Consider the following 23,969-nt stretch of genomic DNA (forward strand, 5'->3'; position numbering starts at 1 on the left):
GTCACAGGGTAAGGACCCCAAGAGTTATAGCACCCGTTGGTATGTAGTCCAGGCACTATTTGGCCAATCAGGTGGGCGGTCAGTAAAGGTTGCTCATCCACTGGCCGTCCTGGATCGCCCATAAGCTAACCTAATTTTATCTAGTCTACATGTGCAAATTAAGCCACCAGCAAGTTTCCTCCAACAAAAATCTGGTGACCTGGTCTTTTGTTTGGGTCTCTCATTTCATGTGTCACTTGCATGCCAGGGAGCTATGGGGTATCGGCGCTAGGCTGCAGACAGATTGCAGTGGTCTTGAGGATGGTTGCTGGCATGCAGTGGGAACAGCATCTTCTTTACAACGACTCGTCCGTGCTAGCTGGCATGCCGGCTCTCAGGCACAGTTTCAGGTCGGGATGCAGAGGCTCCAGAGGTGTCATGGGCCACCTCGCAGGATCCAACTTGTAGAGTCACATGTAGCCTCGCAGGTGGTCACCACGATGATGGACCCCTTAGCAGGGCTGTAAGGCAGCCTCACACCTGCTCACCACGGTTACAGGCCAGCTTACTGGGATGCCTCTGGCTGAGTAAAAAGGAGGTCTTAGGATTGAAAACGCCGAATCTCAAACTGGCGATGGGTGAACTCCGAGGGTGCCTCTCACAGCGTCACATGTCTGGCTCAAGCTTAGCTTCTGGGATTCAAAAGGTGATACTGGATAAAAGAGAGGGGGGTAACTTTGATCTATTCTTAGAGACAGTTGGCATCTCTAAAAGTCCTACCAAATTCAAAGTTCACCCTACACGTTTGGGTCGTATCAATCCTTGTAGAGTGCATTTCTCTTTCTGTTAGCCTCATTTCCATAGCAAAGATATGGTGGTGAGCAGGGCCGGACTGGGAACAGAAACCAGTCCTGGTAGACTGCTGTTCGACCGGCCCTGGGAGCGGGGAGGTTGGGGTGCTAGCAAGAAGCATCGCTCCCGCTTTTGTTACAGGGGGCCGATATTGAAGCACTACTGCAAAACCTCACCCCACGACTATAAAACCACCCCCCACCACTCCGACCCACCGGGGAAATGCCTGGTGCTCGCTAAGGCCAGTCCGGCCCTTGTGCTGAGACGTCCAACTTGCCATATGTGCATGTCGGGTGGACAGCCCCTGCTCAAAACACAGAATGTTGACTGGGGTATCAGGCAAGACCTTTTATATAATCTGCCATTTGGCTGAGCCATTCATATGTTAAATATATACTGCCTATGCTTTGTTTCTTTTCCAGGACATTGCGTGTAAAAAGAATAGTTGCAGTTCTCTAATGCACATTCACATTTGAGAATCATGTACCACCAACGCATGTGCGTCTTGTCGAGTACATCTTGAATAAACATGCACAACTGCAATCCTGTGGTTTGCCTATGTGTGTGTTGGAGTACCACAGAATTAACATTATTAATTGTGCACTGAAGGGGAGTTCCTCCAATGTGCATGCTATCCTCAGGTTCTTGAACTTGCGTTTGAAGAACATTTCACACCAATGTGCATGCGCATACCCCAATGTGCAATTTAGGCTGCTACACAATGCAGGTGACTAATATGCATTTATGCTTGAAAATCGTCTAATGTATTCAAGGTTATGCATACATGTTGGTGAGAAATACTTCTTTGTACTTTTAAGAAATATTTCTCACCAAAAGTATACATTTACCTGAATGTGGCAGACAATTTTTAGGCACGTTATTCAATTGCTGTTTTACAGCAGCCTAAATATAAAAAAAATGAACACTGATCAACACTTTATTTTTAACACATAACAAATCATTGTAATTGTGTATGTGCATTGAGAAAAAATGATCATCAGCCTTTGGAAGGTTGAGGACCTTTTAGACTGCAGTTTTCATTGTTGGCGCTGTTTGGCAAGGCAGGAAATGGAGGACACCCAACTGGATTTTGGGCAGTTTGCTGAAAAGATTCTCAGCAGCATCCAGGACTACAGTGGGATGACGGCGATAGCATTAAACTTGTTGAAGTTGATTCTCCATGTCAAAAAAAATCTCCTGACGTGGGAATTATTAACATTATATATGGGACCCAGGAAATCAAATAAGTAGGGTGCAGCCTGCAAAATTGACCTGGGACGAATATTGAGGTGGTAGACTTGCAAACAACGTTGACCTCCCTATAAGAGGTTAGATTAAAAAGTATCTCAAACTACAGGTGGAAAAGTGAGGGGAGGACGGTGCAGAAGCAGAGCCTCAAAACTGGCACTCCAGATCAGTGAATGGCAAAATGGGCACCAGAATATCACCAGGACTTGGTGCCAAGGTACAAAATAGATGCACTGCCACCCTGAAAACGTAAAGCGTCAGCAGGAATGACTGGAGACATCATCAGATATAGCTAGACTGCCCATGAAAGTAGTCTTAAGCCATCAAACTCCACAGTAAAAAATGCCCCAAAACTAATTTTTGTGAATGGCCCTTCCTTCACACTTATATACATACTATGCAGGATGTTTCTGGATCACAAAGCCTGGGTACGGGTCATGACTAAAGGCCATTCCCTGAAGTCCATGCCCTTCGTTCAAAGGTAACTGCAAACAGGCGGGCAACTAGAGCCATATTTCGTGGGGGTGGGGGGGAGGGGTGAAAAAGATTTCGGGGAGGGGCTAAGTCTTCCAGCCATAGGCAGAGTGGCTGTAGGAAGGGGTGAAAACACAACAAAAACCTCAATAACGAGTACATGGTCTTTTAAAGACCCGTGAAGTACTCTGGTGCGGCTGCAATTAGACGGACGCCAGCCCGCGAGGCTGTCTCATTGTCTTCAATGTTACAGCTATGTTGCAATTCTCACAAAATAAACTGCTTTATATGATGAGCAGCGCAACCATGTCCGTCCACTAATCGTGACCTCATGCCTGATGTCGAAGATAATACAACAAATCATCAGTAACATCAATGAAGCCGCTATGGGGAATTCGGCAGACCGCACGCACGCTGGTAAAAGCCAAGACTTTATGCCCAGACTGCACTGGGCATGGCCAAAAGATGACGGTAGGCATGTGCGGGAGAAGGGCTGTTGAGCACTGACCTGGCTGAAGGCCAAAGCTTGGTGAATATTCACGTGTAAGCATGTAGGAGTATTTGAGATCTTTGGAGATGACTCAAAGAACATTACTTTTGAATTCTCGCGCTTTAGTCAAAGATCAGAAGATTACACTTAAGGTTCGGGGTTGTGGAAAATCAGGGACATCGAGAAGGAAGTGGGAGGCAAAGTTGAGTCCCTAGAAGCTGCATTCAACAGGAAAGCGGTAGACGAGATAGGACTGGTGCTCTTTTTACACCATTGTTCTCTATGAACCTTTGGAATTTCCCAGCCCTCGAAGCCAGGCTCCCACCTTGAGGTTAATTGTCACTGCAACTACCCATACTTTCCGAATCTTGTTGTCAGTGAACAATCTGTATAAAGCTAGAAGAAATCAGGGACACCTTATAGAGAAGGTAGCCCTGAGATTCAAGGTCTGGATAGGTCTGGATAAGCGAACACACTTTCAGAAGCCGGATGGGAGAATTTGAATGAAAAAAGTCTAGGGAAAGCATTGACATTCCAGAGAAAAAGGTCAATTTCTGCACAATGATACAGACAATGTGCTTAAATGCGTAAGATAATTACTTTTTGGATGGCAAGAAGATACGTGGTGAGAAATGTTTCTAATGATATCTCCAATATGTAATATTCAGTATCCTTGCACCCTCATAGTTTCAGCAGTCTAGGGGACCAATCTCAATCAAGGTCTTCTATCAGCTAACTGTCTCCTGAAACAGGCCCAGCACATTGATGCTTTTGTCAGAGCACGAAAATTTACTGCACAACGGATCACCAAAGGAGGTGTGTCTGGCTGTATTATGCTTGATGTCTGCAGGTGAAAGATCAGATGTTTCCTGTTTGAAGGAAAGCTGCAGATTAACATACAAAAGGAATCTTGTGAACCTGCGGGAAATGGGATTTGAGTGGGTACATAAAGGACTAATCAGTGCACTGTCTGTGACTATGTGATTTTCCTGAAGTCCAGTACAGTAAATATCTTCTCTGCCTCCATGTCATCTTTAAACTGATCAGTATTTTAGTAAAAAGAGAACAATACATTTTGGGCGTACCATCTGTTTCTATTGATTCCAAATAAAACCGAGTTTTCTGGTAAACCAGGCAGGTAATCTACCAGCACGATAAGTCACTGAATAACATCATCCACACATTCCCAGTCTGGATGGTGAGGCTGGTCAGAAAGGCATCTACTTGCAGCTTCAAAAGGCCACACTTCTGATTGAAACATTCCTCTCATGGATTCATAACTCTCTTGCTTCCCAGACTCTTTCGAAGCTTCCATGAAATTCCTGGAGATCCTAGTGTTCAGGAAGGTCTTCCACCTGTTCTCCAACTTCGCTTTGAACATCTGCCTCCATTGACAAACTGAGCATCACCAACTGAATAACTCACCGTAAGAAACTGGGGCCAGCTGTACACAGCATTTTTGCGTTAACAAACAGCCTAATTTGCAGAATCCAGCCATTTGCGACAGCAAAAATGCTTTATTTTGATTTACAAAGCCTAAATTACAATTCAGAAACTTACCAAATCGCAATTTGAGTTTTACGATTCGGTATTTGGAAGGGGCGTGTTAAGGGTGTCCATTCCTAATACGGAATAGCAGTGAGATGTGCAAATGTTTTGCGACATAAATGCTGGCGCAAAACATTTTCAATTTACCGTCAACTGAAAGTTGATGGTTACCAATTCGCAAATGTGAAGGGGTCTTCACTTTGAGAATGGTTGGAAAAATATTTTTTGAAGAGCAGGCAGTTGTTCAAGAGCCAACTCTTAAAAAAATGTTAAACTTCAAAGTTTCATTTTATTCTTTTTAAACTCATCCCATTATTCTTTAAGGCAAAAGGGCTATGTTAAAAAAAAAAAAGATTGCTGTATTTAAAAGCATTACAACAAACAAATGATGGACGGAATGCTGACAATGCATACATTCTCCCCCAGTCAAGAGATCTGGGTTAAATCCATCGTTCTTTTGCCCACTACACCACCCCAGTTTAGACATGGCCATATGCAAATCAGTCTTGACCCTGTGCCTCATGGGAACAGTCCAGCCCGAACTGCCAAGCCATGTCTTCCCTGGACCGGAATCAAGCATCCTAGGACCGGTTTCTGGCTATCAGCCGTCATCAGCCAGGATAGCTTGACTCCAGTGGCGTAGTGAGCACGGGTCCCACGTCTGGGAATACCCATCCCACTTAGGGCGAAAAGCGTTACAACAAACAAATGATGGACGGAATGCTGACAATGCATACATTCTCCCCCAGTCAAGAGATCTGGGTTAAATCCATCGTTCTTTTGCCCACTACACCACCCCAGTTTAGACATGGCCATATGCAAATCAGTCTTGACCCTGTGCCTCATGGGAACAGTCCAGCCCGAACTGCCAAGCCATGTCTTCCCTGGACCGGAATCAAGCATCCTAGGACCGGTTTCTGGCTATCAGCCGTCATCAGCCAGGATAGCTTGACTCCAGTGGCGTAGTGAGCACGGGTCCCACGTCTGGGAATACCCATCCCACTTAGGGCGAAAAGCGTTACAACAAACATTTAAAAGCAATCACAAACCTGGTTGTCGGTGACCCCAATAGGCCACCATCCGTGGGATGGCAGCGAATCCCAGTGGGTCTCAAAATGCAATCAACCTCATTAATATTCATAAGGTAGGTCTATTTGCGACCCACTATGAAATGCTAATGCAATTTAAAAAAAATTCATACATTAAGAAAAGCGATTTCGGAATTGTGATTCGCAAAAAATCACAATTAGATAATTGAGATGTTTGGTTTTGTGCATCTAGCCCGTGGAGTATTTGTTGAGAGGATGAGAACCCACCTCAAATAATAATCACAATCCTTGTTGAGGTAACTACAAAAGTCACTAAACAAACCTGTGCTTAACGCTCTGGTAGTTTGGCGCAAAGGAGTCAGACTTAATATGAGAGCACACTTTACAACTGGTTAGCAGGAGAAAGTGTGCATAATTCTATGGTCACCAAAAACGGGTTCAGTAAAAGAAGGCAATCTGAGGGAATGCTATGCAAAAGATGGCCATTTCCAACCCTCACTATCAGCCCCCAAGACCAGTCATAAACACTAAGCTTCAAATGATATGGTTGGCAAAGGTGATGCTAAAAGTGGCTTCAAGGTGCCATGTTTGCACTTGACAAAACACAATAATCTGCCAGGTGTCACTATTGGTTAAAGGTGGAAGCTTCTACCACGCAATGAATCTGGCTATAGACTAACCATAGGCTAATGCTTATTACATAGCGCAGGACCGAGTTGAGTGGCATTCTTGGCTAAGAAAATTACTTGGTTCTCCAAGATTTGCAGGGCAGTATTTACTTAGGGATATTCCCAATGCAAATGTGGCTAAACTGATTACGAATAGTAAACCACATTATGCAGTAAACAGAGCAAGGAAGAAAGCCAACAACAATTTAACCAGCCTTCGGATGGTCTTATTCCTATGGTTTTCGAGGGTGCCACCGACAGGTTTCACTGAGGCCTGCTGTGATGTCTGTAAGGTGATCCAGGAGACCCCACCCCTGATATAGAAGGGTTCTCACGAGGCCCACTTTCCAAGATGGAAGACACCACCCTGTGTACCTGACCGAGTAGACTCATTTTAGCCCATATGCTATGGTCAGTAGGTAAAACGACTGATAGATATTTGAACTGGAAGGATGTACCAGGCACTGATTGGCAGAGGGCATGTGCTCAGCTGACAGTTCTACCACAGTATAAACAGGAGCTGTCATGCAGGACAGTGATCATCTTTTGGATTTGGGCCTATTTGGATCCTATTACTGTGGTGTTTCCTAATTATAGGCGCACAACAGCATTGTGCTGCCCACGTCCTGGGACTAAGTGGGTTATTTAGAGTTTTGCAAATACAAACTAAACAAGGAGGGCAGGACATCTGCCAGACTCTAAAGAGTGGAAATTCTTCGATAACCCAAGGAAAACTGAGGTGCTGAGGAAAGCCTGGACCCCACTGTTCCTAGCCAGAATCTCAACACTGGAATACCTGTACCATGTATGTAAAAGTTTGTGTGCGAGCAAACACACACACACACGCAAACACACACACGCAAAAGACAAAGGGCCTGATTTAAAGTCTCGAGTGCAGGTTACTCCATCCGCCATATTACAAATGCATTATATCCAAAGGCACTTGGAATACGGTGGACGGGAAATATGTCACGTTTGTGATGGAGTAACCTTTCGCCGAACTCTAAATCAGGCCTATAGCCTTGCTCTAGTTATGTTTCTCATAGCAGGTATTTTGTTTTGACCTGTGATGTTCGGTTGTTCGTACATAATCCTTTCCTACATAATCCTCTTGAAAGTTTGTGAAAATTAGCTGTCTGCAAACTTGTGTTTCCTTATTACCAGTTCGGAACTGCATTTTTATGGCTTTGTGTTCCTCACATTCTAGGCATGTACTACATTGGCTGTAAAAGCATTCTATCTATCTGCATACTATCTCACCGCATCCTATCTGTACCGAAATATAATTGTATTTTAAGTGTATAGATAGAGTGGTATGTCGGAACATCGTAGTCATAAATATTGTCTGACATAAATATAATGTCATAAATATTGTTTACAAATTTTCAGCCTATTATGTTGAGATTTTCTAATATTAACTCCAATGTGATAATATTTTTGTGAACGATATTTAGGTTACAATGTGTTATGTCATTTGATATTTTAACTATGATGTTCTGGTACCCACTATACATGATATTAAATGTTACGAAATGACCAAATGCTATCTATTCCACATGCACACCTCTATTTGTTTACCTAACTGCACTACCCCACTCAAAACAGATGTGAAATCTGAATGAACTACATTTTTAAATATGTTTTAACTTACGTTGTTGGTTGCATTTGGCCCTTGTAACTTCGGGTTTATTTTATTGCGTTAGAAAGTCTACCTCTAGGGGATTTCTGTGTACAAATCTGTTGTATTGTAAGAAGGAGTGCCAGTAGACAAGGTTAGGTTACAGATGAATATGTTTATTGTTCTTTGATGTTAAGTAGGTTTTACAGTAAAGATGTAAATAAGGCCCCAACAGGAGCATTCCAATGACATCACCATCCACACCAACATTCTACCCAACACATACACACTGGCTGAGCAGCAGAGGTAGAGAAACAGGGAAGATGCATAATATAAAACCTTAGATATAACAAAATCACATGCCACTATCCGCATTGATAACTTTCTATCATTGTAAAATGGAAAAACAGAACGTTGCATCTTTTTCAGTTGACAGATATTTATGTGAACAAAAGTTTTGGCACTTACCACTGGAACGTGCCGATGCATCCTACCGCAGTCCTGGAAAATGAAGCAAGAAAAATACAATTAAGCTTGCAGAAGAGTCTAAGCATTTTGGATAGAATTGCTGCAATGAGGCAATGGAAGACTGAAGAAAAGGTGTCATAGTCACTTACACCTCAAGACCCTGTCCAGTATACAGAGCAGATAAACATTCCGTTGAGTATCAAAACATTTTCCCAACAACATGTAGACTGGTTTAACAGCTATGTTGTCTTCATCCAAATGTTTTATAGTAAAGTGAATCTATATCTATCCTGCGATTTATAAATTGGTATTATTTAACTGATTGGTACATGTAATCACCTTAGCTCTCTACATATAATAACTAAAATCTCTTTTTATGTTCCGAGTTTCCAGAGAGCCCTCAGCTGCAAATAAAAGATATGGAAAACTAAACACGTAAAAAGATTCTGAGGTTTACAAGATTGCCAGGTATCACTTGATATCAGGTGAGTTTTGAGAAAATATGTTTTTGTGTGGAAAAATGTGACAGACTTGTTAGAAAAGTCAGCATGAATCTCACTGTCTGTTCTTGAATAGGGTAAAATTGTGATAATTTAGTCTTTGGAAGAAAGGAACTTGACATCAAGAGAATATATGGGCTGTAATGGACCACATATGAACTTTAACTAAATCACACCCAACCGCTTGAATGTTAATTGATTGAATATAGGTTATGGGCTTTCCTCAAACATTTCAGAGAGGACTTCATCTATGAAATATATTTTAAGAACTTAAAAGTTAAACCTGTACGTGCAAACATATGGGAGAATCTCACGAGTAAGAACTTCCACGGTCAGGATGGTGACATTATGGATTGGTCCAAGGCATGAACATTATATGCTCACTGTTAAAAATGGGGTCTCTGGTTGGCAGAGGTAGGCACCCTGTCCAAGTAGGGACCCACACTTTAATCAGGGTAAGTGTAGAACACACTAAACGTTTGCTTGTGCTCACTCTCTGGTAGCTTGGCACAGAGCAGTGAGGCTAAACTATAGAGTCAATGTGTAAAGTATTTGTGACACACACACACACACGCACATGCACACACACACTCCACACCAGTTTAGAAAAATGGCCAATATTTATCTGAGTAAAACAAGACCAACACGACAAAAATCTAACATACACAAGGTTAAATCAAAAATGCAGTGCTTAGAGGTCTAGAGCACCCACTGGAGCTATCTGGTCATGCTCAGTACCTTGGCATAGTTGAAAACCAAAGACGTGGTCTCGGAATCTAAGGTCAAGGAGTCCGAGCCCAAGACACGGCGTCTCGCAGTGGAGGTGAGGCATCGTGGTTGCAGGTGAGGTGCTGGTTTCTTAAGGCGGTGCAAGGCCATTGAATATTTTGCTGCTCTGGGACAGGTGCTAGATCTCAGTTACAGAAGGCGAAGTGGCATCGAAGCGACTTCGATGTCGAGAGCGCAGAGCGTCTCATCCTCATAGCTGAAGTCTAATTGCTGGGCCGAAGATGCTGCATCGCTCGGGAGTCGCGCAGAGCCGGAGATGCATTGGAGTTGGAACGGGACACTACAGACGTTGGTGATGCGGTGTCGAGACTCACGCTGCAGCGGTTCTTCAGAAGCACTGAGGCAAGGTCAGGGCTGTGTTGAAGTCGCGGTCGTGGCATCGGCTTTGGTGCAGGTATCGGCGGATTTCACAGAAAGGCGACAGTTCCGTCTGACGCTCGGCATTGGTTTTCGTGATTTGCAGCACCAAATTAACCTCCAAGGGCCCAGGACTGGGTTTGACACTACTTGGCGGGCCAGGACTCACAGTAGAAAGCCCAGGTGCTGGTTGCAAGAGGCAAGTGAAGTCTTTGATGTCTCTGAGACTTCGACAACAGGAGGCAAGCTCAGTCAAGCCCTTGTAGAACCTTTTGAAAGCAGGATGCAGAGAGTAAGGTCCAGTCCTCTCATTTTCAGGCAAGAAGCAGTAGGCAGAAGGCCAACACAGCAAAGCAAACATCAGAGTGGCAGTCCTTCCTAGCAGCACAACAGCTCTCCTTCCTGGCAGAATATACTCAGTCCAGAAGTGTTCTGAGTATACGGTGTCAGAGGTACAGTACTTAGACCCATTTCAGCCTTTGAAGTAGAAGACTTCAAAGAAAAATCTTTGTAGAAAACAGGACCCTGGTTTTCCTGGCCCCTGAGACACAGTGCTGGGGGTATGCAGTTCTTTGTGGCAGGACAGACAATGCCCTATTCAGGTGTAGGTGTTAATTTCGCCCACCACTCTAGATCAGGAAGGATCATTAGCCTGGTGATGGGCCATCAAGATATGCAGGGCACACCTGAGCACCCTTTGTGTGTGACTGTCTAGAGTGAATTCACAAAGCCCAGCTGTCATCCCACCCAGACGTGTATTCTAGGGACAGGCAGAGGCACAGAATGGTTAAAGTAAGGAAATGTTGACTTTCTAAAAGTAGCGTGAGAGACTAGAGCGAGATGCACTAGACAGGGACTGCACTACCTTGAGACTCAATGCAGAGTAGGGAGCAAATTGAGCGTCATTTATCTATTTGACAAAGCAGTAAATTGTATTCATCATCAAACCATCAATAATCATTAATAAACAGAAGTAGCAAATCATAACTTCTTCTTGTCAAAGTGTTATTTTATTCACACTTCTACCAAGATCAAAACGAACGAAGAATTCATGTTTACAAAGTCTTATAGTACATATAATATAGCTTGATCTTCCCAATGCATTTCGGGCGCGGTGTTCGCCCTTCTTCAGGGGATATCTGAGAGAGCTAATATTACTGGAGACTATCCAGAATTGTAAACATTGCAGTGAGCAGTCGAGAGTTCTGTCGGCCCTAGCGGACACTAGATGACAGGCAGTAACTGTGTATGCAGACGCGAGGGTACGGCGATGTGGTGGAGAGGACAAGAGCCTGGAGGTTTCTGTCAGTGTCTGCAAAGGTAGTCCGTGGGTTCATAGAACAGCGAGAAGTCCCGCACGTGGATACCGGTGGAATACGCGTGCACCCGTATTCCACCGGTATCCACGTGCGGGACTTCTCGCTGTTCTATGAACCCACGGACTACCTTTGCAGACACTGACAGAAACCTCCAGGCTCTTGTCCTCTCCACCACATCGCCGTACCCTCGCGTCTGCATACACAGTTACTGCCTGTCATCTAGTGTCCGCTAGGGCCGACAGAACTCTCGACTGCTCACTGCAATGTTTACAATTCTGGATAGTCTCCAGTAATATTAGCTCTCTCAGATATCCCCTGAAGAAGGGCGAACACCGCGCCCGAAATGCATTGGGAAGATCAAGCTATATTATATGTACTATAAGACTTTGTAAACATGAATTCTTCGTTCGTTTTGATCTTGGTAGAAGTGTGAATAAAATAACACTTTGACAAGAAGAAGTTATGATTTGCTACTTCTGTTTATTAATGATTATTGATGGTTTGATGATGAATACAATTTACTGCTTTGTCAAATAGATAAATGATGCTCAATTTGCTCCCTACTCTGCATTGAGTCTCAAGGTAGTGCAGTCCCTGTCTAGTGCATCTCGCTCTAGTCTCTCACGCTATTTTGAATCCAGGTGGCGGGTGGAACCACCTCAGGGTCAGCACACCAAGCCTAATTTAAGTTGTTGAACATTGTTTTAAATCTGGTATTACTTTCAAAAATTTGAGTGCACGCCAGCTGTTAGTCTCTCTCCGACTTTCTAAAAGTGGCATTTTCAGACCTGCAATTTAAAAACCAACTTTACTAAAATATGTTTTTTTAAATTGTGAGTCCAGAGACACCAAACTCCAATTTTCTATCTGCTCACAATTGGAAGATACACTTATAAAGTGTTACAAGACAGCTCCAATGAGAACCTTTAGGAGATATAGGCCTTGCTGTAGCGTAAAACGAATTTAGCAGATTGTCACCACTAGGACATGTAATCCTCAAAAGAACATGTCCTACCTTTTAAATACACTGCACCTTGCCCCTGGGGCTACCTAGGGCCTACCTTAGGGATGTCTTACATATAGTAAAAGGGAAGGTTTGGGCCTGGCAAGTAGGTGAACTTGCCAGGTCAACATGACAGTTTTTAAACTGCACACTCAGGCTCTGCACCGACAAGCCTGAGACAGGTTTGAAGGGCTAGTCATGTGGGTGGCACAATCAGTGCTTCAGGCCCACTAGTAGCAGTTTGATTTACAGGCCCGGGCACATGTGGTGCACTGTACTAGGGACTTATCTTGAAGAAACCAAATGCCATTATATTTTATATGCAGAGCACATACACTTTAGCACTGGTCAGCAGTGGTAAAGTGCCTAGAGTCCTAACACCAGCAAAAACAAAGTTCAGCACACAGTCGCAAATAGGAGGTGAGAAGCAAAAAGACAGGGGAAACGGTGCCAAAAGATGCCAGGTCGAACACTCACTCCCAAAAAAATCTAACAAAATATCAGGTTGAACAACCCAGTGCAGTACCCAGCTAAGCAGACTACAGTCATAAAAAATACCATGAGAGAACCTGCACAGCTGCCAGCTTACTCTAAACAATAAAACAGTGCGTCTGTCTCTCACACCTCTTCACCCACCACACTGCTAAGTGCTGCATCCCATAATATGATAATTTCACCTAAATAGTCATTACACACAACTTGGAAATATTTCCTACATAGGATTAAAAAACAAAGACAACACCCTTCCCAACCACACACCCTACACGATGTAGTGTGCTGTCCATGTAGATACAGGGGTAGAGCATGCAATATATTTGATGCAATAGATACAATACAATATAGTGCAATAAAATACAACACAATACAATATGTTCACAAGGATGTCTATGGGTAGTGCATGCAATATATTTGATGCAATAAATACAATACAATATAGTGCAATAAAATACAACAGAATACAATATGTTCACAAGGATGTCTATGAAGGTACACAGTTCTTTGAAACTATATGGGGGAGACTAAGTGCACGGATGTTTTTCAGGAAATCATTCTGCGGTTTGATCTGTAAATTAGGATTCTCTATTCCTAATACATCTGCATAGTATAAATTGCTAGAGTAACTTTTGCATGGTAAACGATCAGGAGAGCAGATAAGGACTTACCTCAGATTTTAAAATACAAATGGATAAGGTATGCATGCTGTTGCTTAGCACAAATAGTTTTTGCCAGTATGTGCTGATCGACTGCTCTGACTATTAAGCCCAAGTAGTAGAAATTTGTAACTACATTCAGTTTTGTGATATTGATTATAAACTCTCTCATTGGAATATATGGTTTCCTAAGTATTAGACGTTTGCATGTATTTCTTTTTGGATTCATATTTTTTATTATGTGGTGAAGCCACCCCACCATTCACACGCGAGCCTGTGATGAAGTGCTGGTTTTACTCAAAAAACGCGGTTAGGAATTTGGAGTTGACTGACTCCATACACTTATGCCCTCTCCTGAATACCTGAATACTTATCTAGATAGCTTACTGTTACTGTGAAAAATATTCATTGTGACAACAAAGTAAATTTTTCCAAGACTAAGGTTTTACATTGACCTGCACTACTGAATGTCTGATCCAGTGATTTTTTAGGGAGATCTTTGGCTTATCTCATTGGAGTCTTATGTAGAAGGCTGCTGGATGTTCAACAGCAGCATGCACAAACAAACAGAGAGAGTTCCTCACCCTACTCCGCCTTGAAATTTCTTACACATTAGTTGAAGTTTGAGTAATACCTGACATAACTCACTAAGTAACTACCCGTTTCATGGCCTCTAACTTGTGCCTCAATACTAAGAGGCAGCCCGGAGGCATTTTACACCTGATTAGACATGCGGCGATCTGCCAGGCCTTTTGTCGCAGCTCTTCTATTGACTGCACATACTGTGAGCTTCAAAGAGGTATTAACCTCTCACCACATGCTATTTATTGGCTGTTTGGTGAATCATTAATCCACTGTAGGGAGCACTTCCATTTCAATACATCAGGGTCTATTTACATCGCAAAACTAAAATGACTTTAAAATATATATTTGTCCAGCTCAAGTGCAAGTTGATCCCAACATGGCCTCGTAAATGCTTTCGGGAAGGCCTAAGGCTAAGATGGCTGTCCTAAAGGTGCTGCTTTTTGAAGCTCCCAGTGGCTTCTCTTCAATGCCGCTGGGATGGATATGTCTGATTTTTTTAAAGTTCTCTACAACCTTTGTTCACTACCACGTCAGTCAGGTTTTGGAGCTCACAGCGGCTTCTGTACATTTCCCAAACAGTTGAGCATTTTTTATCTTAGCAAAAATCCATGGTAAGGATGCTTCATTGTAGTCGACCTGTTTATATGTCATAGACACAGTAGATGGATTATAATGAACTCTCCCTGCTCTCCAACCTTCATACGACAAAGAAACAAAAGCAGGGATATAATGAAGTTCGTCTTGCTATCCAAACGCCACTTGGTCGCATAACAGGAGTGCCTTTGTTCTAGTCTTGCCTCTCTTTCTATAAGAAATGAAGACTGGATTGACAAAAACACCTTTATTTCAGTCCTGCATTTCTTTCTGTGCTAAAGAAAGAAAGAGAGGACTATAATGAAGGCTCCCTTGATATCCGACCAACTAAACTGAAGGTTGGATGGCGAGGAAGCCTTCATTGAAGCAGTGAGTTTGATTCTATGACACTGAAACAATGGAGACGGCGCTGTGAGGCCTATTTTGTTAATGTATACCTACACAGTTTAAATATGTTACTATGAAAAGGATTTCAGAATAGTAAAACATAGCACATATCGACCATCTGCAAATATTAAGACTTGAATGACAGCATTTAATTTGAAATAAATGCACAGCATAGAGGATGACGGGTTGGAATGCTATCCGAGCGATTGGCAGTGGTTAGACAAATTCAAAGCAGTCTGCCCATCACTTTTTGTGGGTTTATTCTAGAAAAAGGCCAGAGTGTGTGCCACACTGCAGATTGTGCTATTCATCCTTGGTGTGGTTTAACATTATTCCATCATTTGTGTGAGCTGTGATACATTATATGATGTCGCTACTATAGCATTCTGTTCTATTCTACTTGGGTTTTTTTTTAGCGCATGGCTATCTTATCTAGGCTTCCCAACGCTAACTCACCAACTTATACCAAGAGAATACAAACAACCTTTCTAAAAAAAATTGCTTTTCAATAGTTTCCTGACTTTACTTCAGACTGTGCCAGTTTCGGGGATATGGGTAGTCCATTCCACAGTTTCTGTACACAATGGGGAAAAGAACGGCCACTGTATCTTGCTCTTTTGATCACAGGGACTTTTAGAAGTCCATGGGAGAGAGGCCGAAGAGCTTGTATGGGAACATAAGGGGAGATCAATCCTCTTTTGTAAGGGCAGCCAATGTAAGGCTGCCAAAGCCGGGCTCGCTGAATGATATTTTTGTATTTTGCATAAAACTCTAGCGGGGGCATTCTGGACTACCTGTAGTAGTATTCCCTACAAAAACGGATGGCGCAGCTTCACCTTTGTGACAGCAGCAGAATGAATAACACTCTTCGAGTCCTATTTATTTTAACAGGGGACTGAGTGAACTGTTGGCCCAGTGTCATCTGTGACACCTTTGGGCAATATTGGCTTTTTTAGGCATATTACTTTGCATGCGGAAACTTTGTAATTTAGCTTTTTGTCACAATATGTACAGGCGTGTATGTTGCAGCTTGGAAAATGGCACAGGCGAAACATCGACCGCTGGCTGAAAATGCCACACAAAGCATGAAGCCACCTGAGATTTATGACTTCTAGTTCTTGGTGAGAAGAAATATATTTCTGAGATCATAGGAAATCTAGAGATAGGCAGAACACATAACTCACTTTAGCTCCACCTGGGCTACTTCTCTAGATGCCAGGAGATCTATCTGTAATGTGCTAAAGCATAGAAACACAGACATGCACAAATGCTAGTTAAACAAATTAGCACATTTAAGCTAGATGTATTGGCTTTGTCAATGCTTGTTTCATTCTATGAATGAAAGAGAAAAGAGGTATTCTTTTTCAGCTGGGGGTGCATTAACTGACGGTTGGATGAGTTCTCTGGAGCACACCACTCACCTCTATTTCCTGCATGGACTGCACTGTCACTGCACACTTGGCGCCTCTCTCCTTCAGGCCCTCTTCCAGGGGGTCCATCAGGATGATGGAGGTTAGGCCTGGCGTTTCCCCCTTCTCCACGTGCTCCAGGAGTAGCCTGGCCTTTTCACATTTGTCACAAATCACGGTTGAAATGTCAGCTAGAAAAGAACAGAAGAAGATTACAGTTGACCGACTGCACTTCTGTTTATATTCCAGAAGCGTGTTGAACATTCAGATCACATGTGCGCTCTTTGGATTTATCGGTTTCAAAAGCTGAAGTCAGGTGTTTCTACAGGAACTGGAGGATGTTAAGGTTTCTCAGCACAGACAACTGAAGCAAAGTAACGTTTACAGCTGAAAATACAATTTACCCACTTTAATGATTTTATACAGAATTTTCAAGACAGACCAGAGGCACAAGAGCAAATGTACAGTCATACAAGGTGGGACCCATCGCACTTGCCCATGCATTAGGGGCGAGGGTGCCGGTAGTAATTTAGGTGTGCCTTAACAGGGCAGCTATCTTCAAGACCCATCAATGCTTAAATAATAAGTGCAAGGGCCCAAGGTTTTTCACAGAAGCCCCCCACCTGCAATGCTGAATGTACGCGGGGGAGGAGGGGCGAATGTCAAAGCTGTCTAGTCTTGATTCCACCTCATGCCTCTTTGATCCTCCTGAATATACTTCCTGTCCCTTTATCTAACTCTTACAGGTTCTTTTTATCCCCGCTTACTCCCTTTGTCACAGTTTTTATTTCCTTTTTCTTTCCCCCCCTTTTCTGTCTTCTATCTTTTGTTCCGAGTCAGAGGTTGATGATGAAATATAAGTTCTGGTCCCCAAAAATAAGTGCTGGTGGGCCCAGCTGCAACCACCGGCTCAAATTAAGCACTGAGACCTATTATTTTCTATACACGCTTTGAGGCGCCCACCTTCAGACAGCCAGTGGCTTGCTTGGTGTCACTCCTCTGCAGCCATTGCTTTGAGGCAGCGACAATCACATCCTGAACTATCCCTGTTGTGTATACATCTCTCGCCTCATTCTTATTGCATTATTTTGCTTCCTAGGAAAAGATTCGGTTTTAATGCATGAAGGATTATTTTCTTTCTAGCAGGTGCACTCTTTTTCTCTAATTGTTTCCGTCACTGACAACCTCGTTCAACAGTCGAGTCACTGATAAGATTCTGCGCTCCTAGTAGGTACCTTCTTCTTGGTCTGACTTGTAACTTAAAATTAAATCCAGATTTACTGGTTTTGCCAATGCTTATTCCTTTTTATGATTATGAACTGACCTCCAGTGGACTTTGCCCACCTGAACCACAGGCTACTACACCTTTTCCAGCACTAGGGAAGCTTGGCACGCAGGGCCAAGTTTTGATGTTGACAAACGCCAATTGAGTTTCAGACATTTTATGCCGAAGAATCTTTTGCCACTAGTAGCTTAAACAAAAGCTTAGACCAACTTCATATTTTATGTCAGTGCCATTCTAACAGTTTCCAGTAAAAGAAACTGACCTGTCAAAGATGTTCTACATCTACCCACATGTTCCTTTCGATTGCGACTCGGCAGTGTGACGCAATAATGATTCAGAATACCTAATTTTACGTGTAAAGATAGCGAAACTCGTTTGTATGTAATGTTGACTAAATTATGAGGCAAATTTCAATCTATAGTACCTTGAACTGAGAAGTGGAAACAAAAATGTCCTTGTGTGGTCATTCACAGATATAATTTTGACTGAGCAATGATCACGTTTGACTTCTAGAGGAAGTTTACACATTTATCTCGGTGTAGATTTGCATAACTACACCTGCTGCAGGTTTCTTCACTTTTGAGTGACAACTCTTGCTGTAAGAAGGGTAGAGGGAATTATTTAAGAACTAAGAATGTGTATGTGGTTGTACTGTGTATGATTTGTCCATGTGCGGCTCCGACAGTTAAAGATAATATGGTGGTTTAAAGATTGAACCTCTCCTGATGAAGAACATTAAAACACTTCAATGAAACCGATGACGATCGAAACATGTCATGTACGTGGCAGTGAAACTATCTTTGAAATACGATGTTATGCTGAGCTTTTGCTTGCATTTCGTGAACAGAAAGATGGCCGCTAAAACATGGGCTTTGCACACCTTCAGCATGAGCCTTTATTCTAAGGGGACATCCTTTGACAAGTGGCTAGTCCCTGATATCACTGAGGTCCTGTCCCAGGGTGCCATGCTTGCACAATGCACGGCTGAGGTTGCGCTCACGAAGATCAATTTACCTACTGGCAGATTCATTTTGAGACATCTGCCATGCACAAATGTGCATTTGTTCAATCTGCCCATGCGCTGGTTAAAAAAAAAAAAGGTCCCAAATCAGTCCCCTTGATTGAATCGAGGTTAGTAATGTGGCGTCAGACCTTCCAGCGCTCTACCTGAACCCAGTTTTACCTCTTCCGAAAGAAGTTGGAAACTTTCCTGCTCAGATCTGACTTCAACACCTCAATTTATTGGATCTCCCCGTTTGGCTGCTGTTATTACCTCATTTGTTTTAAGTCTCTGTTGCTCTGTTGTGTATTACATGTGACAAGCATCTGACGAGCTCCGCTTCCCCTGATGGACAAGTCCGTGCTTTACAAACTGCACAAACATATGATGTGTAGCACTTCTGAATTTTTACACATTAAGGCTTTTAGAAGGAAACACAACTCAATGATAAGTGAGTAAACCCACAGTGACTTTATAAAAGCACAAAACAAGGACACAGAACTAAAAGTGTTTCTTCACCTTGTATCACCTGTGAGCAGCAGGAGCTACTCTTTATGTGCTGTATGTCACTTCCAGGTCGATAGTTACCTGTATTAATGATGTACCGAATGGCTCCCTGCCCCAGAGTGTCATAGAGAGGAACAACCACCATAGAGTAGGTGTAGCAAGCCAGCTCCGAGATAATCCACTGCAAATGGAGAAATACAGGGGATTAGGACACATTGGCAACACAGGTAGAACACGCAAACAAAGCACAGTACAGTTGTTCTTTTCTCCTTTCACTTCCGGCTCTGTCCTGCTGTCTTGTGTTATCTAAGGTGGTTTTAGTACAAGAAAGAAGGATAATTACACTTGTTTTTACATTCGAAGAATAATAGCACTGCACTCTGCGCTGAAATGTATGCGGTTCCTTTTTAGGTCTCGCCTGACCAGCGCTTTAGCGCTGCACTGGCGAGACTTATAGTAAGCGCGTTTTGGAAGTGCAAACAGTGGCTTTGCAGGCCTCCAACTACAGTGCATGTGACCCGTCCGGGCGCGCGCACCATTTGGAGTCCTGCAACCACTTGTTTGCTTTCACTTTAGCCGTGATTCATCGCACCATTTGGCAGCCTGCGTGCCCGCCCCCACTCCCCCTCCCACTCCGTCAGCTTCAGTGCGCGCTTGTTCTATCCGGCTGCTTTGAAAAAGACTGGTAACAACATCGGTTCAACGAGCCGGTTAACAATTCGGTGTACACACTGCGCACATAGAAGGCGTCCACTTCCGTGGAAGGGATTGAGAAATACCCCGTGTTGACTGTCATTTCGTCCAGCCATGGTTTCTTGTATGTTATAAGCTCGATTTGTAGAGTGTGCTTAGTTTAATCACGGACTGTAACCCCAAAGCTGTGTTTTTTATGCCCGATACACCTGCACATAGGCACGCCTTGCTCTCTTCATATATAAAAGACATGCGGATAGAACATTGTTTACTGTCCGTGCCAGGCAGACACCCGAACTGACCGCCCTGCATTTGTTATCACGTGCTTGGTGCAACTGGACGGTCCGTAAGCAGTTGCCGACACAAACAGGAAGCCGCGCACTTCTGTTTGCAATATTGTCTGCGGGGCTTCTACCGTTATACGGTGTTCTTTCTATACGCAGCGTTTTCATTACATCGGAACGCATAGCAGTGAGAATTTCAGACGTGACGTAACAACATCGGTTCAACGAGCCGCTGAAGGCGTTAAAGGTGGTGGCATTTTGAGCCACAGCCAGTGCCACTGCAACTTTGTGATTCTGTGGCAACTGCGTTTTCTGCTTAATTTTGAATTCACTTCATTTGCTACATAACCGATCATCTGAAGCATAATCAGCCGATTTTAACATAATGTGTCTAGATCAAATGGATCAAAAGTTACTAAAAACGCAGCAACACGAACTGCTGCACAGTCCTTCTCAAAAGATTGACTGGTCACCTTTCAGTGGCTTATTGGCGTATTTGGATGTGGAACTGCTACTAACGAAGTGGAACGTTTGCCCAGACATTGCTAGCGTGTAAAAATGAAATGGAATTTTTTTTAAATACGATCTCAAAATATGCTGCATTAAGCCTCATAATGTTACCTTGTCTCATTTGGTCATCCCCTCCCGCATAATGCTGGTGGTCATTGTCTGTGTAGTTGTACTAAGTGTGTCAAACCAGCATGAGCCGTGTACTTTGGGGGCAAGCAGTTGTTCCTTCTAACATAATGTAGGTAGGGTGAGCAAGAGCTGGTATCCCGCGAGGGACTGCCACCCTGAACGTGAGTCATAGTAGATCAATCTCCTGAACTATATCTATCAATTCGGACACCGTTTGAAGCCGTGTTCATGCTTGTGAAATATATTTCCGCGAGATGTGATGTTCTAATGGCTTTCCAATTATCCATTTAACCCTGACGTGGGCAAAAGGGAGCGGAACATCTCACATGTGGGTGGCTGTGTGGTGAGAAGGCTGTAAGCTGAGGAGTCGGCGCCGCACCCTGGTGATCTGCAGCATACTGCCGCGTGGCGTGACCTGTTCACACTTTAAGCGCTCAGTATTTACACTTGAAAGAAGACTTCAAGGGAGGAATGGAAGGACGGTGTGGCACTGTGGCTGACCCGAAGAAAGATGCCTGTGACCACTACATTGGACCCCAAGCCTCAGTGCCGCTACCTACCAGTGAGTCCCTCCCCATGCTAATTGGGAGAGTTTGCCAAGGAGAGGGACTGGGGCAGCTTGCGCTCTGACGCACTGCGGCTTTAACAATTCGGTGTACACACTGCGCACATAGAAGGCGTCCACTTCCGTGGAAGGGATTGAGAAATACCCCGTGTTGACTGTCATTTCGTCCAGCCATGGTTTCTTGTATGTTATAAGCTCGATTTGTAGAGTGTGCTTAGTTTAATCACGGACTGTAACCCCAAAGCTGTGTTTTTTATGCCCGATACACCTGCACATAGGCACGCCTTGCTCTCTTCATATATAAAAGACATGCGGATAGAACATTGTTTACTGTCCGTGCCAGGCAGACACCCGAACTGACCGCCCTGCATTTGTTATCACGTGCTTGGTGCAACTGGACGGTCCGTAAGCAGTTGCCGACACAAACAGGAAGCCGCGCACTTCTGTTTGCAATATTGTCTGCGGGGCTTCTACCGTTATACGGTGTTCTTTCTATACGCAGCGTTTTCATTACATCGAAACGCATAGCAGTGAGAATTTCAGACGTGACGGGAAAAGTTCTAGAACTTCACCCAGGGCACAAGTCCTAAACAAGCATTTGCAATGCAATAGGTCTCGCATTTACTCAAGTTTAAGCTATTGGCATTGTAAATGACAATGCCCTTTATCTATGTTTTTAAAAACGAAAACAAAAATAAAAGGCATTGTTGTTTGCAATGTGAATAGCTCAAACTCGCGTAAATGCGAGACCTATTGCATTGCAAATGCTTGTTTAGTTTACTTTGATTTTCTATCCCATTACTAAGGTAGTGAGGAGGTGAGCATTGAAGAAGGTGGTGTAAAGCAACAAAAATATATATATTTCAGATGTTTCCTTTTAATTGCTATTAAATGGGCAGGGTAGAAACGTATTGTTTAAAGTAAAACTAAAATAATTTCGGGGCAAGCATTCCGGGCTAACAATTTGTATATAATTGGAAGAGCAGAAGGTGCAGAAAGTATTTCCTACAAACAGAAACATGAGTAAAAGCTTGCTCCGTTTGTCGCTGTGGGAATTCCTGACTGCGAGGTAAAAAGACGTTTCTACAGGAGGACTAACTCAGGGGGGAAACACATTTTTGCCTCTGCTACAATCAGAGGCGCAACTAGAGCCACATTTCGGGGGGGGGGGGGGGGGGCTGAATCTTTTATCCATAGGCAGAGTGGAGCTGCAGGGGCTGTTAGAAGGGGTGAAACAACAGCGAGGCCTCATTAACATGCAAATGGTCTTTTAAAGACCTGTGAAGTGCTCGGGTGCGGCTGTGTGTGCGCCGGGAAGCTGTCTCATCCCGGGCTGCCACACGCGACGTGGAGGGGGGGGCTGAAGCCCTGTGAGTCCAATGGGTGTTGCGCGCCTGGCTACAATTAGCCCACCTCAAAGGGCTTTGTAGACGTTGGAGATAAATAGCCACTAAGCATTAAGAAAGTAAGGTCTATTTGTGAAAGCAGGGTTTGAAGGCCACCAGAAACAATGTAGATTTTCTTTTTTTTAAATTGTGGTACATTGTGGTAGACGCGAGTGTGTGTGTGAATGTCTTTCTACAGGCATGTGCGAGGGAAGGGTTACATTTCTATTCTTGCATCTTTGATGAGCATCGTTCTCCGCAGGATCAGTTATAATCTCAAATTTTACTTTTCTGATTTACTCCAAAAAGGCATCCTTGAGATGCTGTGGGATATTTTCTTCAATCCTACATAAGTATGGAAACGTTGCTAAGTGAAAGGTAATGCTGTTTTGTATGTGTCCAACCCTTGTTTATCTATAGGTGTGAGGCCCCTTTTCCATCTCATTGTTAGACTGCTCACTCAAACTCCTTCTCTTCGGTGGTTTATTCCAATCGCTGCCATCTTGTTAGTATTTCTTGACAAAGAACCCCTTTTGAATATATCCAGGACTCACACTCTTTACTATGAACTGCAAACCCTTCTGCTTATGGCGTACCACTGCCTCCCTAGGACCTTCAAGCTCTGTCGGTTACAGTGTCTTAATACATAATACTTACCGGTGCCTCTCTCTCTCTCGAGACCCCCAATGGCAAGATGTGCACAGATCCTCTTCATCTGAAGCCATCCAAGACTCCTTTTGCTCTTCAATTGACTTCAAATCATTTATCCGGTAGCCACAGGAAGTCTCCAAAATTCACCCTCGTATTTACAAACCTGCTCTGCCCAAGTCCCCTTAGAATCGCCCATCGTCCCAGTACCACCAAACATGCCCTTCTCCTGGTATCTCTGATACTTCTCATGTGTCCACAGACGTGATACATACCTCGGGGCGGTTCTGTGCAAATACGCCAATGAACTGAGACGGCGTCGGAACACATCCTTGATGCAAAAGTCCGGATCCCAAGCACTCTGCTCTTTCTGAAACCTGCAAACAACAATCAGACCTTACTGGGAGATAAAATGAGCTTGAAATACGTAACCAGTGCATAATAAAAATAAATATAGAGGTACTCAAGAAAGGAA

General features: G+C 43.5%; 1 protein-coding gene across 3 annotated transcripts in view; it reads right to left on the reverse strand.

Annotated features, from left to right (window-relative positions):
* ACSL6 (acyl-CoA synthetase long chain family member 6) overlaps window positions 1-23,969 on the reverse strand; it is a 410,748-nt gene that overhangs the window by 203,439 nt on the left and 183,340 nt on the right. For all 3 annotated transcript variants that reach the window (XM_085618041.1, XM_085618042.1, XM_085618043.1), the window contains exons 5-8: window positions 23,770-23,871; window positions 19,362-19,461; window positions 16,501-16,679; window positions 8,395-8,427 (exon numbers count right to left, since the gene is read on the reverse strand). In XM_085618041.1, the coding sequence (XP_085474167.1) occupies window positions 8,395-8,427; window positions 16,501-16,679; window positions 19,362-19,461; window positions 23,770-23,871 (414 nt within the window). The remainder of the gene's footprint in view (window positions 1-8,394; window positions 8,428-16,500; window positions 16,680-19,361; window positions 19,462-23,769; window positions 23,872-23,969) is intronic.

The sequence above is a fragment of the Triturus cristatus genome, chromosome 7 (assembly GCF_964204655.1).
Source record: "Triturus cristatus chromosome 7, aTriCri1.1, whole genome shotgun sequence".
Lineage (NCBI taxonomy): Eukaryota > Metazoa > Chordata > Amphibia > Caudata > Salamandridae > Triturus > Triturus cristatus.